Raw genomic sequence first — 14,410 nt, forward strand, 5'->3', positions numbered from 1 at the left:
CTTCGACGACCTTAACTTTGCCTTCTGCATTTCTTGCTAGCAGGATAGAGCCCAGTTGACTACCAAAGGTCTTTGCCCTTGGACACGTTGAGGGCCGGGTACCTTGAGCTACCATACTCGTAGCCTCAATGATGATTCATACGTACATTTATCTTTTATAAGAAAAATCTAAACAATACAACACCTTTTTTTTTTTCCAATTTGGGGTTCGAGGGTGACGAATAACTTTCTTTCTCTAGGCACTAGATGCGTTGAGAGTAGTCTCGATAGCTCAAGATGCAAATCAATCAATCTGTGCGTGTGAAAAGACTCTAGACCTTATTAATCCCTGAAGACACTAGATATCCTTAATGCAAAAGCAACACTCGGTGGGGTCCTTAAGGGAGTCTTAGGCAACGGAAGTGTGTCTGCCCGAGGCTTGGATCCTCGGCCCGAGAGAGAGACAGGCATCAAGGTCGCTTATCAAGGAGCTTCTTCTGCTCGTCTCCGCAGAAACAAGCACAAAACAAGGCCCTATGTCGGAATCCACGCTCGATATGAGGCGAATCTGATCTGCCTCTCGAGCACATCCGAGCTTTGTTGATGATGTCTCTATAACTGTGATGTTTCTCGTGGCTTGACAATCCTGGCATGGATTGAGGCTTGACAAGGTGCAAGAGATTAATCAATTTATAGCAAGGAGGCTCAGAAGAGCTTATTTGTTTTACAGAGCCAAAGAGCTGTTGTGTGCGAAGAGATTTTCCCGAGAATCAACATTTGGGACTCCGCATCATGTACCAATGGAGGAGATTCAATTTCTTTGAAGAGAAGACCGCAGGGGCTTCTGCGGCTCAGGAGCTCAAGGAGAACATCGTTTGTAGTACCAGTGGAAGAGGCCAGTTACTCGTTGGCACGCAGGATGGCACTGTGCATGTTGTTGATCGCAATCTTAAGCTCACTTACAGTTTCCAAGCTCACACTACATGTGTGCACCATATGCAGCAGCTAAAGGTGAGATTCAATAGTGCTTGATTGATATTAAATAAGAACTCCGAAGGAAAGGGGATTCTGAAGAGCATTCTGTTCATAATAAGAGAACACCGTAAGGTCTTTGTCTGTTTACAATAGAACAAAGCAGTGACGCTAGGGACTTGGGAATCACTGCAAATGGGAGCAGCAGGAGTTACAACAAAATTCGTGTCAATCTGCCATTTTGATAACATGACAACTAATAATCTTAATGCAGCCATAAGCATAAGCCGTGTGAAATTCAGGTTTTCAAGAAAAGTAGAGGATGGGAAGAAAAAGGTTTGTGTCTGGAAAAAAGGGAAAGAAAAAAAAGGGTGTAGGGAAAGGGAGAAGACCATAACACAATTTTTTTTTGGGGGGGAGGGCGTTGAAGGAAAGTATATTAAGGCAGATGAACAAGAAGGTACTTGAAACAATGGGGGCTCTGTGCAGAATATTGGGAGTTTTTGTGGTCGTTCATGCAGTTAGAAAAACTCACATTTACTCATGTGGTGGATTGCGCAATGGTCTCTATCAGTTGCATGTTGTTCTTTTTGAAAACATGAAAGCATATTCCTGACTCTTATTGAAGAGGGACTACCAATACTTGGCAGCCAAGTCAATGTTTTGATACCAAAGATCTTCCGGCTTAGACAGTCTGGAGTTGAGAAACTGTTTGTGCAGCCTATGTCAGACTGCCCACTTTAACAAGATGCATGAAGGAGAAGCATTATGGGAAGGCATAAAACAAGCTAAATATGTGTATGTTTGAGTACAACAAATCCTCCATGAGAATGTGAAATGCATTGCCAGTGAGGGTGCCAGTAGACTGCTTGATGCATTCATTGCTAGATGATAGGAACATTGGAGCTCCATCTATTCTTCTATCCTTTTTATGCAGTTTGTGCCTGGTGGTCATTTTAGGGCCACAAGATTGGATGCCCAGATTTTGAGTCTGCCCCTATCTATAGGTACCATGACAGCATGGCAATGATGCTCGGTTATTAGCCTTCATTTCACCTACACCTCTCTTCTTTTGCTTCCACCTATTGTCATTTTCGCTGAATCGATAGCTGTGTTTTGCTGTCCTGAACATAGAAACAGGAGAAACCTATCCTGGCCTTTAGGACATGGGAACATTGTCTTGGCCACAACTATCTATCAAGACACATCCCTGATGCCAAGAAGACGGCTGTCCCCACTGTCAGAAGTGGAGCAGCAATGGAGGTGTAAACATATGCTATAATAAACTGCTGAAACACAAGACAAAAGAGAAAAGGTAAGAAAGAACACAATACAGATATAAGAATTCAGATGTATGCTTGGGAAATGGAATCCACATATCAAACACGAGACTGTCGCATACAACATTGAGTCACTGGCTGTGTGGGCACTGGCACCGGTTCCTCTCTCCACGGGATCTCCAGGTAATGAACTGAATTGAGGAGGAGGAGCCCATATATATAGGCATGAATAATGCCATAAAATATGTTAGGTTGGCCAACATTTAATGCTGGTCGATTGGCAGTAATAAATGCCACAATAGCATAAAATGCTACACACTAAAAATGCCTAAAATAACTACATAAAGTGCCTAGCCATAATACATGCTCAGACTCACACACGAGCTGACAAAGTGTGCTAACACCCTCTCTCAGATCATGGGTGGTCTGATACAATACAATGGTACAATGAGAATGAATCAGAAACCATACAACATAGAACCACCAAGTAGAACCATGGATACGCAAGTAGTGGGTGATCAAGCCACCACCAAGGTGTCAGAAGTGGAGCAGCGGTGAAAGCATAAACATGTGTTGAAATAAACTGCTGAAACACAAGACAAAAAGAGAAAAGAAAGAACACGATACAGATGAGAACTCAGATGTATGCACGGGAAATGGAATCCATATATCTGAACATGAGACAGTCGCATACAACAGTGAGTCATTGGCTGCGTGGGCACTGGCACTGGCTCCTCTCTCCACAGAGTCTGCAAATGGTGAAGATGAAGTGACTGACTGAGGAGGAGCCATTGAGTATAAATAGGCTGAAAAAGTGGGGAGCAATAATGCTGGTCGGATAGCATTAAAAGCTGGCCGACTGGTGCATAAAATGCTCCACTGGCATAAAATACCACACCAGAAAAATACCTAAAATACCTAATAAAAATGCCCAGCCAAGATCAAGCTCAGACTCACACATGAGCTGACAAATACTCTGCTAACACTCTCTCTCAGATCATGAGTGATCTGATACAATACAATAGTACAAGGAAAAGGGATCATAAACTATACAACATAGAACCACCAAGTAGAACCATGGATACCCAAGCAGTGGGTGATCAAGCCACCACCAAGGTGCCTCGGAGAGAACTTGATGTCGATCGTACCAAACACCTGAAAATAGAGAAGATCATAGCATGTCTCTGTGTCTATCACCAATATCTTGCAGTAGCATACAAGACCATCCTGTCAAAAATGCCCCTGAACATAGGTGACCATGAATTCCCTGCCTTTGGCCAGACCACCAAAGTGTCCCCTCATGTGAGCTCCAGACGAAAGCCTCCCGCTCTCTGTCAGATAACTAGCTCATCATGAACCTGGATATCAATCCCAGCTCCAGGATTTGATTCCGCCAGACTGAAGTCGATGCGTCAGGGACGTCCCTCTCTGGAACCTGTGCACCTGTATAAAAATATAGATGAGGCGCGGCTGCCCCATCTGAACACCCGCTCACACTCCCTTTCTGGCACAAGAGAGTCGTGAGGGATGACCTCATCACCATCACTAGAAAGCAGCCGAGGAAGGGGCCACCAAGCCCTTCCCGCGATCCGAAGAAGAGGAGCCCTTCCGCACCTTGGACTTCACCTTGGTCGGAGGAGCGGAGTCGGGCATTTATGGCTATTTATAGCCAGCCCCCCACTTGGCAGACACACACACTCTTTTTAGCCTTCAGTCCTCCCTTTGTAGGTGCACACTTTGACACTCCGACTCTCGATGCTTGGTGCTGCCGTCGTCATCAGCTTGATCTAGTGCCCTCATCACTCGTGCTTTGGATTGCATGCAGGGATCGATTAGTCCATCATCATTGTATCAACATTCTTCTTCAATCAGTGCAATGTTGGGTGTAAAGACCCTTTACGCTCTCCCGTGTATATATTACTTCACACACGTGAACTCACTCTAGCACCACATGGCACAACGGGCAATTGACGGGTGTAGTAGGCAACAAGGGCCACGGCACAACGCGTAGCTGACAGGTGCGGCAGTCATGCGGCTGAATTAGGCGCCGTCAGACCTGACGGGTCAACGGACTCGTCATTCCGTGGGTCTTCTTTTTTTTATCCTTTGCAAAAACCATTATTTTTCTCAAAATCCTTTTTTTTTTGAAACTCCTTCCTCTAAATAGAGGTCACGTGCTGGAGGCACCCAACTCAGATTTGTGCAAAGTTGAGCCTAGAAATTTGGGGCTTTTCACAGATTTGGTGCCAGACATGTGTTAGTGACTCTTGATCCATAAATTGTAGACATTGAGTGCATGGGTCTAAAAATTTTTGGGGATTTTCAAATGCAAGTGAAATTTCTGCTTGTTTGAGCCAATTTTTTTGAAAATTGTGCACTCTTGGACCCGGAAATTTGAGGCTTTTGCAGAATTCGTTAAATTGCTGTAACATTAGCCTGTACTCGATGCTCGAGAAGATGTATTGATGCAATTGGAGGAGATTCACTGTAGAAATTTTAGGTCTTTTCACATTGGTGATGGATTTTGAGTCGATTTGAGACTGGACAATGAAATTTGCAGCAGATTCACTGCTGAGTGGGAGTCTTTTGAGTTTTGGATGCTTCAAATGTTGAAAAAGGGTAGCTTCTCTTGGTACATGTATTACTGAATACACACTATGCAGTGAAACAGTGGTAAATACAGCATTTGGATCATTGCATTTGGGAATTTTGGTGATGTATTACTGAAGTGGGAGTTGTCTTTAATGCAAATGTATCAGTTTTGATTCATGTATATACTGTAATCAGTACTTGAGACTGAAATTGTAGCTAAACATTTGCTTCTTGGATACCTTGGAAGTACAAGAGTGTGTACTTGCTGTTACAATTCTGCCACCTTGCTATTGGCTGAAAGCATTCAAACCTTTATTGCAGTTGTGTATTGTTGAAGATGGTTGGCAGTGCATCTATATCTAACACAAAGAATCTCTTTGAGATTCGTAAAATTGATGGCAATGGTTTTGATCTTTGGAAAGACCGTATGCAGGGTATACTCTTTCTAAAGGATTGTGATGATGCTTTAGCATAACATAAGTCTGTTGCTTTGTCAGATGAGGATTGGGCTAAAATGAATAAAAAGGCCATTACTTATATTAAAATGGCCGTTACAAATGATATCCTGGTTGATATAAAGGGGCTTGATACTGCCTATGTAGTTTGGGAGAAACTCAAGGCTACTTATGAGAATACAATTCCTGTCAATCAGGTACATCTCATGCGAAAGTTGGTCAACTTGAAGCTTGATGAGTCCAAGCCTACCTCAGAGCATTTGAATGCTTTCATTGGTATTTTGAGTCAGTTATAGGATGTAGGTTTTGATCCTAAATTGAGGGCTATCTTCTTGCTCATAACCTTGCTCGATTCATGGGAAGCATTGGTTGTGTCATTGAGCAATAACACCAACTTGACATTTGATGGTGTGGGTGGTTCTATTCTCAATGAAGAGATTAGACGCAAAGCAAGTGGAGAAAACAGTGGATCAGCCTACAATGTAAGAGGAAGAATTGAAAAAAGATATATTACTGCAAATAAAAACAAAAATTGTAGCAAAAGTAGCAAGATGTAACTTGTTATCAATGTGGTTGCAAAGGGTATAAAAAGTCCGATTGCAAGTACTTAAAAAAGGAACAAGAACACAAGAAGCATGCTAATACAAAAGGCAAAAAGAATGACAAGGATGGTAGCTCTATCCCTAAAGAGAGAGAAAAAGCAAATGTGGTATCTAGTGTTGTTATTGAGGAAATAAAAGATGATAAAGATGCTGATTTGCTGGTTGCATTTTCAGATCCGCTTGCTATGACAGTGGAGGACATGTATATACCTAAAACAGATGCGATAGATGCTTTGTTGTAAGCTCATGATGGTTTGTCACAATCGTGGATTGTTGATAGCGGTGCTTCTTTTCATGTAACTCCATCTTTGGAGTGTTTTTCTACTGATACAAAAGGTAATCTTAGAAAAGTCTACCTTGGCAACAATCATGCATGTGATATTGAAGGAATGGGCACTATACACATGGCTCTAGAAAATGGTCAGGAATTGATTCTTCATGATGTTAGGTATGTACCTGGCATCAAGAAGAGCTTGCTTTCTGTTGGGTAGCTAGACATCAAAGGTTACTTCACTACTTTTGGTGGAAAATATAGAAAGGATCTATGCTAGTGACTAGAGGTGGTAAAAGGGGGACATTGTCACGGGGACATGAAATTTTGAGATGCTTTAATCTTGCTAGTAACATTTGATTAAGTTATTAATCAAATGTGCAAGGTTGTTTAGCACATGTGATGCACATGGTAGTTATTTCATGGAAACGGGCCAAGGACCTTGAGCATGCAGTGGGTGTTAAAGGCAAAAGTTGTGTTAAGTTATGCCAACTGGGTTTTGGTGGTCAGTTGGTGCCATGTTGGACCCTAGGACAATTGTTTGGCCATTAAGTGTCAGTGGTGACACTAGGGACTAGCATTAATTAATTAATTAATGCTAGTCTAAGGGTCAACAGAGGTTAGGACCCACTCCAAGTTACAAATGGCCTAGCCAATTTCATTACAGATGGGTATGTTTAGTTTTGGGCAGGGTCAAAAGGGCTGAAATTAATTTTCAGAATTAATTAATTATGAGAAATTAATTTAATGGCTGAAAATGCATTAGGAAGGCTGCCACTTGGCAAAACTTTCCCATGCAACTAGGGAGAAGGCTGTTGGAGGGTGGTGGAAGTTGAATTGCAGTGGTTCGAAGCTTGGTAGAGGGAGAGGAGGTGATCAAATTTGGCTCTGAGAGGCGACGATGATTGATCGCGCGCCGCGACATGACAAGGGGCAACAGGATTTCTCTTTCGCCTCAAGAAAGGCGGCAGCAGAAGAGGAGGGCTCGTCAACTGAGCTGGTGTTTTATCCCCCTTTTGAAGTTGTTGGTGCCATCAGATTTGTCATCAAAGCTACGAATCAAAAGATACATTTCAGCTGATTTTCCCTCTTTCTACAACATTCTCTCATCTCCTCCAGTCTATGCTCAAGTATTCTCAGCCATTGGTAGCAGAGTACAGCCAAATTTGGTGGACAACAAAGAGTTTACTGCTGTAAACTCTAAATTACAGTAGTAATTAGGGTTTAACAGCCACCTTGGGACCCGTGCCATTAGTCAAAGGCATTGCACTGAAATCAGCACCGGAAATTTGTGGAATTGTGAGGATTTTAGATGCCAGCCCATCTATTGTGAATTTGGGGCAGCATTTGACCAGTTGGGGTTCCATTAGAGCACGTCTTGGGTGAAAATCAAGGGGCAATTTGCCCGAATGCCTTGTTGATTATTGGAACAGCAAGGGGCTTTTGAATCAGCCAAGGAGACCGTGAAATCTCGGCTTGTAATTTATCCATCAGCAATTGAAATTAAAGAAATACCGAAAGGGGCTTCAGTTTTGGGGCCAACAGGATGTCCATTGTCCAAGTTTATGAAGGTAAAGTGAGCATTTCAATTTATGTTCATTTGCTGATTGCTGTAATTAAGTGCTTAATCAGGTTAAACCACCCTATCTGAGAAGGAAGGCTGGTTTTAGACATTGTATTATCTCTATTGCAAGGCACTTCCTGGAAAGTCTGTTGTATTTGCTGAAATACAGTCACACATGGAGTTATGGCACAAGCGTCTTGGACACATGAGCCAAAAGGGTTTGCAGGCACTTTCTTCGCTACTTGGAAGAGTTGATGTGAAAAACTCAAAGCTTGACTTTTGTGATGATTGTGTTCTTGGTAAACATGTAAAGAGGCCATACTCTCATGGAGCCTCTAGGAAGGCATGTATCTTGGATTTAGTCCATTTTGATGTTTGCACCATGCCAATTAAAACTCATAGTGGTTTCCATTATTTTGTGTCTTTTATTGATAACCATTCTAGGGAGCTATGGGTCTACTTGCTTAAGCAAAAAAGTGAGGCATTGGATGCTTTTAAAAGGTTTTATGCATTGGTTAATACTCAAAAGGGCTTAAAGTTAAAATGCATAAGAACAGATAATGGGGGAGAGTATGTATCTAAAGAATTCAATAAGTTTTGTGATGTCAATGGGATTAAACGAGAGCTTATAGCTCCTTACAATCCATCATCTAATGGTGTGGTTGAGCGAATGAATCGCACGTTATGTGAGAAGATTCGGTGCTTGCTGTCCATAGCTAATCTCTCGCAATTGTTTTAGGGAGAGGCACTTAAAGCCGCAATGTATATTTGCAACTGATCTCCACACCGTGCACTTGAAAGTGACATCCCTAAAGAGGTTTGGTCTGGCAAATCTGCTTCATACGACCACTTAAGGGTCTTTGGCTGCGAATGCTATGCACATGTACCTGTTGATAGCAGATCCAAAATTGATATGAAATCTCATAGAGGCATCTTCATGGGTTATGGAGATGAAGGTGAAATGGGCTATAGAGTTTGGGTTCCAAGCATGAAAAAGGTGCTACGCAACTGGGATGTTGTATTTAGTGAGTCAAAGCTGTTGAAAAATGTCACATCTAATGACTCAGACAAAAAGAAAGTTAAAGTTCAGCACGATCAGTTACTTGAGCAGCCATTAGCTGCCAGCCACTGAAAATTCAGCTCTTTTTGATGCTCATTATGACAATTAGCATATAAAAAATGAATTACAGCAGCCTGAAATTGTATTACAGCAACCTAAACATGCAGTTCAGCAGCCAAACAATGAGGTCATTGACATTCCCTTGGATGTGAATCAATTACCTAATAACATAGATCATTGGGTAAGAAGGTCCACACGTATCAGAAGACCTATACAAAGATTTGATCCTTCTTTGGATTGCATTTTACTCATAGATGAAGGTGAGTCTCTTATGTATAAAGAGGCCTTATCATATGAATTAAAGAAAAAGTGGGAGCTAGCTATGCAGGAAGAAATGAAGTCACTGTATCAGAATGATACTTGGGATTTGGTTACATTGTCCAAGGATAGGAAAGCCATTTCTAATAAATGGGTCGATAAAATCAAATGTGTGGATGGCAAACCCAAATACAACGCGAGACTTGTGGCTAAGGGCTATACACAAAAGGAGGGCATTGATTTTCAGGAGGTGTTTTCTCTTGTTGTCAAAATGACCACTCTTCGAGTGTTATTTGCCATTGTAGCCTCTATGGATCTTGAACTTGATTAGATGGATGTTAGAATTGCATTTCTGCATGGCGATCTAGAAGAAGAGCTGTACATGAAACAGCCCGAAGGCTTTGTTATACAAGAGAAGCTTGTATGGTTTGAAACAGGCTCCTTGACAATGGTATAAAAAGTTTGATGCCTTCATACTTTCACATGGATTGAAAAGGAGCAGTGCAGATCACTGCTTATATATTAAGAAGGCTGATGATGGAAACCTTATTATACTTGTGCTTTATGTGGATGATATGCTTATTGTTGGTAAGAATAGAAGCCAGATTAATGCATTGAAAAGACAGCTGAATTCAGCATTTTCTTGAAGGATTTGGGTGCAGTTGAACATATTTTAGGCATGCGTGTAACATGAGATAGAGAGCAATAGCTTTTATTTCTCTCACAAGAAAAGTACATCAGCAAAGTACTTGATCGTTTTTCTATGTCTGATGCTAAGCTTCTTGGTGTATCTTTTCCACCTTATCTTAAGCTTAGCAAAGCAGATTGCCTAAAAGATGATAAGGCAGCCAGTACTATGAAGGGTGTTCCTCATGCTTCAGCTTGTGGTTTACTCATGTATGCTATGGTTGCCACTCGACTTGACATTGCTTATGCAGTGGGAGTTGTAAGCAGGTTCATGTCAAATTGTGGCAAAGCACGTTGGGAAGCAGTGAAATGTATCTTAGGGCACCTTAAGGGCACACAAAGAAAATGTATTTGCTATGGCAAGGGTACGTTAGATCTGCAGGGGTCTTGTGATGCAGACATGATAGGTGACTTGGATACTCGCAAGTCTACTAGCGGGTACATCTTTACCTTGATTGGTGGGGTGATTTCTTGGTGCTCTCTAGAATGCAAAAAATAGTAGAATATATTTCAGCCACTGAAGCTTCAAAAGAAGCAGTTTGGCTTGGTCGTTTGGTCAAGGATTTTGGGCTGCCCACCAAAACACTTGTACTTAGATGTGATAGCCAGAGCGTTGTATGTGTGGCTAAGAATGCCATGTTTCATGCATGTACCGAACATATTGATGTTCGGTATCATTTTATTAGATAGGTTCTGAATGATGGTCTAGTCACCCTGAGGAAGATCAAATTACAGGATAACCGTGCAGATGTTCTCACTAAAAGTCTTGCAAAGGCTTAACATGAGCATTGCATTAGACTTGTGGGAGTTGGGGCTAAAGATTCGCGATTCGGACCTTTAAGTGGGAGGTTGTTGAGTGTAAAGGCCCTTTACGCTCTCCCGTGTATATATTACTTCACACACGTGAACTCACCCTAGTGGGTGTAAGTGTACCTTACCCTAAGTATAAATACATTCTTTTATTCTTTGTGTGTACCACACTGGTACGCACCTATCCGTCGACTTACTCTCACTCTATCTCACTGTTGAACATTATTCAATTCTTGATCATTGAGCACCTCGATTAATGCGCCTGCTTTCTGCTCTCTCTCTCTCTCTCTCTCTCTCTCTCTCTATCTGCTTCTGCTTCAACTCTACATGTAGTATTCTTCCTTCATCTTCTTCTTCCTCTCTTTCTCTCTTTGCTTCTCTTTGTATTTGTATTTATATTCTATTGTGCAATCTCTCATGGTATCATTGCCTAAGTGAGGACATAGTTTAGAGACTTCTTGCAAAAGAGTAGGTTTTCATTGTGGAGGAGAAGCCCAAATCTTCAAAATGCAGATTTTCAGCTTGTGTTTGTTGTGTTTACAGACCGTACAAGTGGTCCATTGCCCGTTTGATCTTCCTGACAGCTAGGCAATAGTCTCTAGGATCCAAACGCCAGCATTCAGGCATCAAGCAACATCTATTTTTGTGTTTTGTATAAATGTAAATTTACGTTTTGTAGGTGATCACATCTGGGTGTAGGCAACAACGTCCTAGTATAGGTGACAATATCTTGGTTTAGGTAACAACTTCCTGGTTGCAGGCGACAACTTTTCCTTGACAGATGATGTATCTACAGTCTCTGCTGATTGCCTTTTGTCTCCATCAAAACACAGATTTTTGGGTGATTGCAGGATCGAAGATGTCTTACCAGTTTACGAGCTTTGATGACTCAGAGAAGGAGCTTCTTTCCGGACACTTTTTGAGCGGAGATGCAATTATTGCGATTATAGTCAGCAAGAGGAGTTCCTTGTTCGCACCCGACCACCTTCTATTCATCCACCATAGAAGGCTCCATTCGAAGTGAAGATGCCGTTCTTGATACCTTCAGTATAGGTGCCTGCCTTACCTTCATTACCCAAAGAAGACACTCAATGGTTTGAACTGTTCGTTGTCATATAAGGTGGAGTGCATACTTGATACCTTCGATCTTTGGGCTCTTGTTTCGAATTCCATTTTCCATCCTAATGAGGATCTAGTAGATGGGACTTCTATGGACCGAGTAGTCAGTCTTGTGGGATTGGCTCAACTCTTGAGCTTAATCCTTTCTCTTTATGAGTTTGTAGGATTTTGTCCTTGTGCATGTTCGTAGGTTGAAGATTGCGGTGGAAGTGTGGATAAAGCTTGTGTCTTGTACCAGCATAAGACGTTTGCCAATAAGATTTCCCTTGAGAAGTTGTGGATACTCAATCTTGACGATTTCTCCTCTATGAAGGAGCATATCACGAAGATGGAGGACATGAGAGGTGAGCTTGCCTCTCTTGGTTGGATGACATCCTTTAAAGACATGGCTATGAATCAATTGCCATCTCCTTGGTTCGATGTCTTTTACACTAGTCTTATCACATTGAGGACCTGTGAGACACTCTTATGTGAGGAGCTTTCACTACTTGTCTTGGAGCATGACAAGTGACCCAGTGAAATTGGGGCTAGTGGTTTTGGCTCCACCAAGGCATTTATTGCAGGTATAGGTGGAGGGAAGAAGAAGAAGGTGCAGGCCAAGGACAAGAAGCAGGGCGACAAGAGGGATGAGAAGAAGGAGAAGAAGCTTCTTGCCCTTTCCTTTCTCTTTCTTCCATTTCTAGCAGTCACGTTTAAAGTGACCCTTCTTACCACAATGATGGCATTCAACATCTTTGCCACGTGATTTACTGTATCCCTTGCTATCATATTTGCATTTCTGCTATGATCTGCCCCTAGTATGCGAAGCAGTGGAAGACTTACTGGATGCATTGTTTTGCCGATTCATTTCTTCCCTGAGTAGAGCACTCTCTACAACAACATACAAAAGGATCACATTAGAATTGCTCATAGCAGTCCTGAATGTATCCCAACTCTCTGGTAGAGTGCAAAGCAAGAACGTAGCTTTAAATTCTTCATCAATCAAGAACTTCAAGGCAACAATTGGCTGAAAATAGAGTTAAACTCACTCAAGTGAGTAGACATTGCTGTACCCTCTTTCATACGCAAATCCATAAGGTTTTTCAGCCAATACACTTTGCTTGCAGCACTCTTCTGTGCATACTGTTCTTCCAGTCTAGTCCAAATAGCATATGCAGAATCCAAACCTTCAATGTTGAACAAGGCATCATAAATCGATAGCTCAATGGTTGAGCGTGCAAGCTCATTTAACTCATCCCAAACGTCTTGTTCCATATCTGCGGGCTTTGCCCCTTGTGTCTTAATCGGCTTTGCTTGCTTCTTTTGCAACATGATATTGTAGCACTGTTTTTGCCAAACTGCAAAGTTATGTGCTCCTTCAAGCTTCTTTATGTGCATGAGATTACTGTTGTCACTGCTGCTAGCCATGATTTTCAGCCCAAATGTGACAAAAAAATCAGCAAATGCAGGCCCAAACTGTCACCCAAGTGACCAAGGTACAAATAAGTACCAACCAGCAATAAATGACCACGTAGAAGCACAGATTTCAGATCTGTAATTAAATTTTCAGAAGCACCGAACCATGTGCTACAGCATTCCGCAACTGATTACAGTTGTTCCAAGGGCATATGTATCACAGTACATGAGAAATCCCAAATTTTAGCTACAATTTTTGTTGTACATGTATCCACGAGCATAAAATTTGACACGCACGGTCAAAAGCCCCAAAATTTTTGTGCTCAAAGCATCAAACACACATCTGCATTTTCTCTGTCATGCATAGAGTAGGCCAATTTTGCCAAAATAGAGCAATTTCAGCAAAACCCCCAAATTTTCCAAGTGTTGGATGTCCAAATTACATGGAATTGAACCTGCATGTACACAAAATGACCAAATGGTGCACAAATTTTGCCCAAACTACAAAAGCCCCAAATTGCACGGGGTCCAATGTGTATCAATGTCAAGAAATTGGGTTAATTTCAGCCCAATTTGTGCATGTACATGAAAAGCCCCAAATGTTGGAGGCAAAATGTCACAAATTCTTGCAATTTCTGAGACAGATATCACTGTTGCATCTTGCTTGTATCAAATCTGGACAAATCCCCAAAATTTCCAAGTCTTGCATGCACTAATTTCAATGAAATTGAAATAATTTCACTAAAATGTGAAAAAACCCCAAAATTCCGAGCAAATGTGTACTGACTTTGCAATTTTTGAGTCAGATTGTCCAGTTCTGCATTAAGATCCCCAAATTCGGGAAAAGCCCCAAATTTCTAAGCTTGAATTGCACAAGTATTTGTGTTGTGTCTCCGCGTGTGAACCCTAGGTAGGGGAACTTTAAGAAAAAGGGGATTTTGAAGGAAAAAACAATGTTGAATGACAGGTCAACGGACCCGTCGTGCCGGTCGCCACCTGGTACTTGCCATCGCATCGCGTGTCGATAGTCTCGCCAGTTGGTCCGTTGCGTGTGGAGGCCGTGACCAGTCCCGTCGCTTGTGCAGCTCGCTAGCACATATGCAGATTGGCACCCTGTCATGTTGTGCAACTCGTTCGTGGGCTGCTTTACAGGTGCCGTCTGGTCCCGTTGAAGAGAAAGTGCTATCTGATGCCACCGCTGCAGCTCCCGCCAGTTGCTTGTCCGATTGGCAACACGTCAGATGCCTGACGATTGACTGCCTCACACCTGCTTGTCAGGTCAGAAAACGACCTCACGACATGCATG

The 14,410-nt window shown here is 42.1% G+C and overlaps 1 protein-coding gene across 1 annotated transcript in view; it reads left to right on the plus strand.

The window, feature by feature from the left end:
* Positions 1-367: 367 nt before the first annotated feature.
* Positions 368-14,410, plus strand: part of VPS11 (vacuolar protein sorting 11) — a 56,760-nt gene continuing 42,717 nt past the window's right edge. Inside the window, exons 1-2 of the mRNA XM_087698943.1 lie at positions 368-587; positions 710-990. Of these exons, the coding sequence (XP_087555069.1) occupies positions 772-990 (219 nt within the window). The 5' untranslated portion in view covers positions 368-587; positions 710-771. The remainder of the gene's footprint in view (positions 588-709; positions 991-14,410) is intronic.

The sequence above is a fragment of the Lygodium microphyllum genome, chromosome 18, assembly GCF_053477565.2.
Source record: "Lygodium microphyllum isolate KBCC chromosome 18, Lygodium_microphyllum_v1.1.10, whole genome shotgun sequence".
Taxonomy (NCBI): domain Eukaryota; kingdom Viridiplantae; phylum Streptophyta; class Polypodiopsida; order Schizaeales; family Lygodiaceae; genus Lygodium; species Lygodium microphyllum.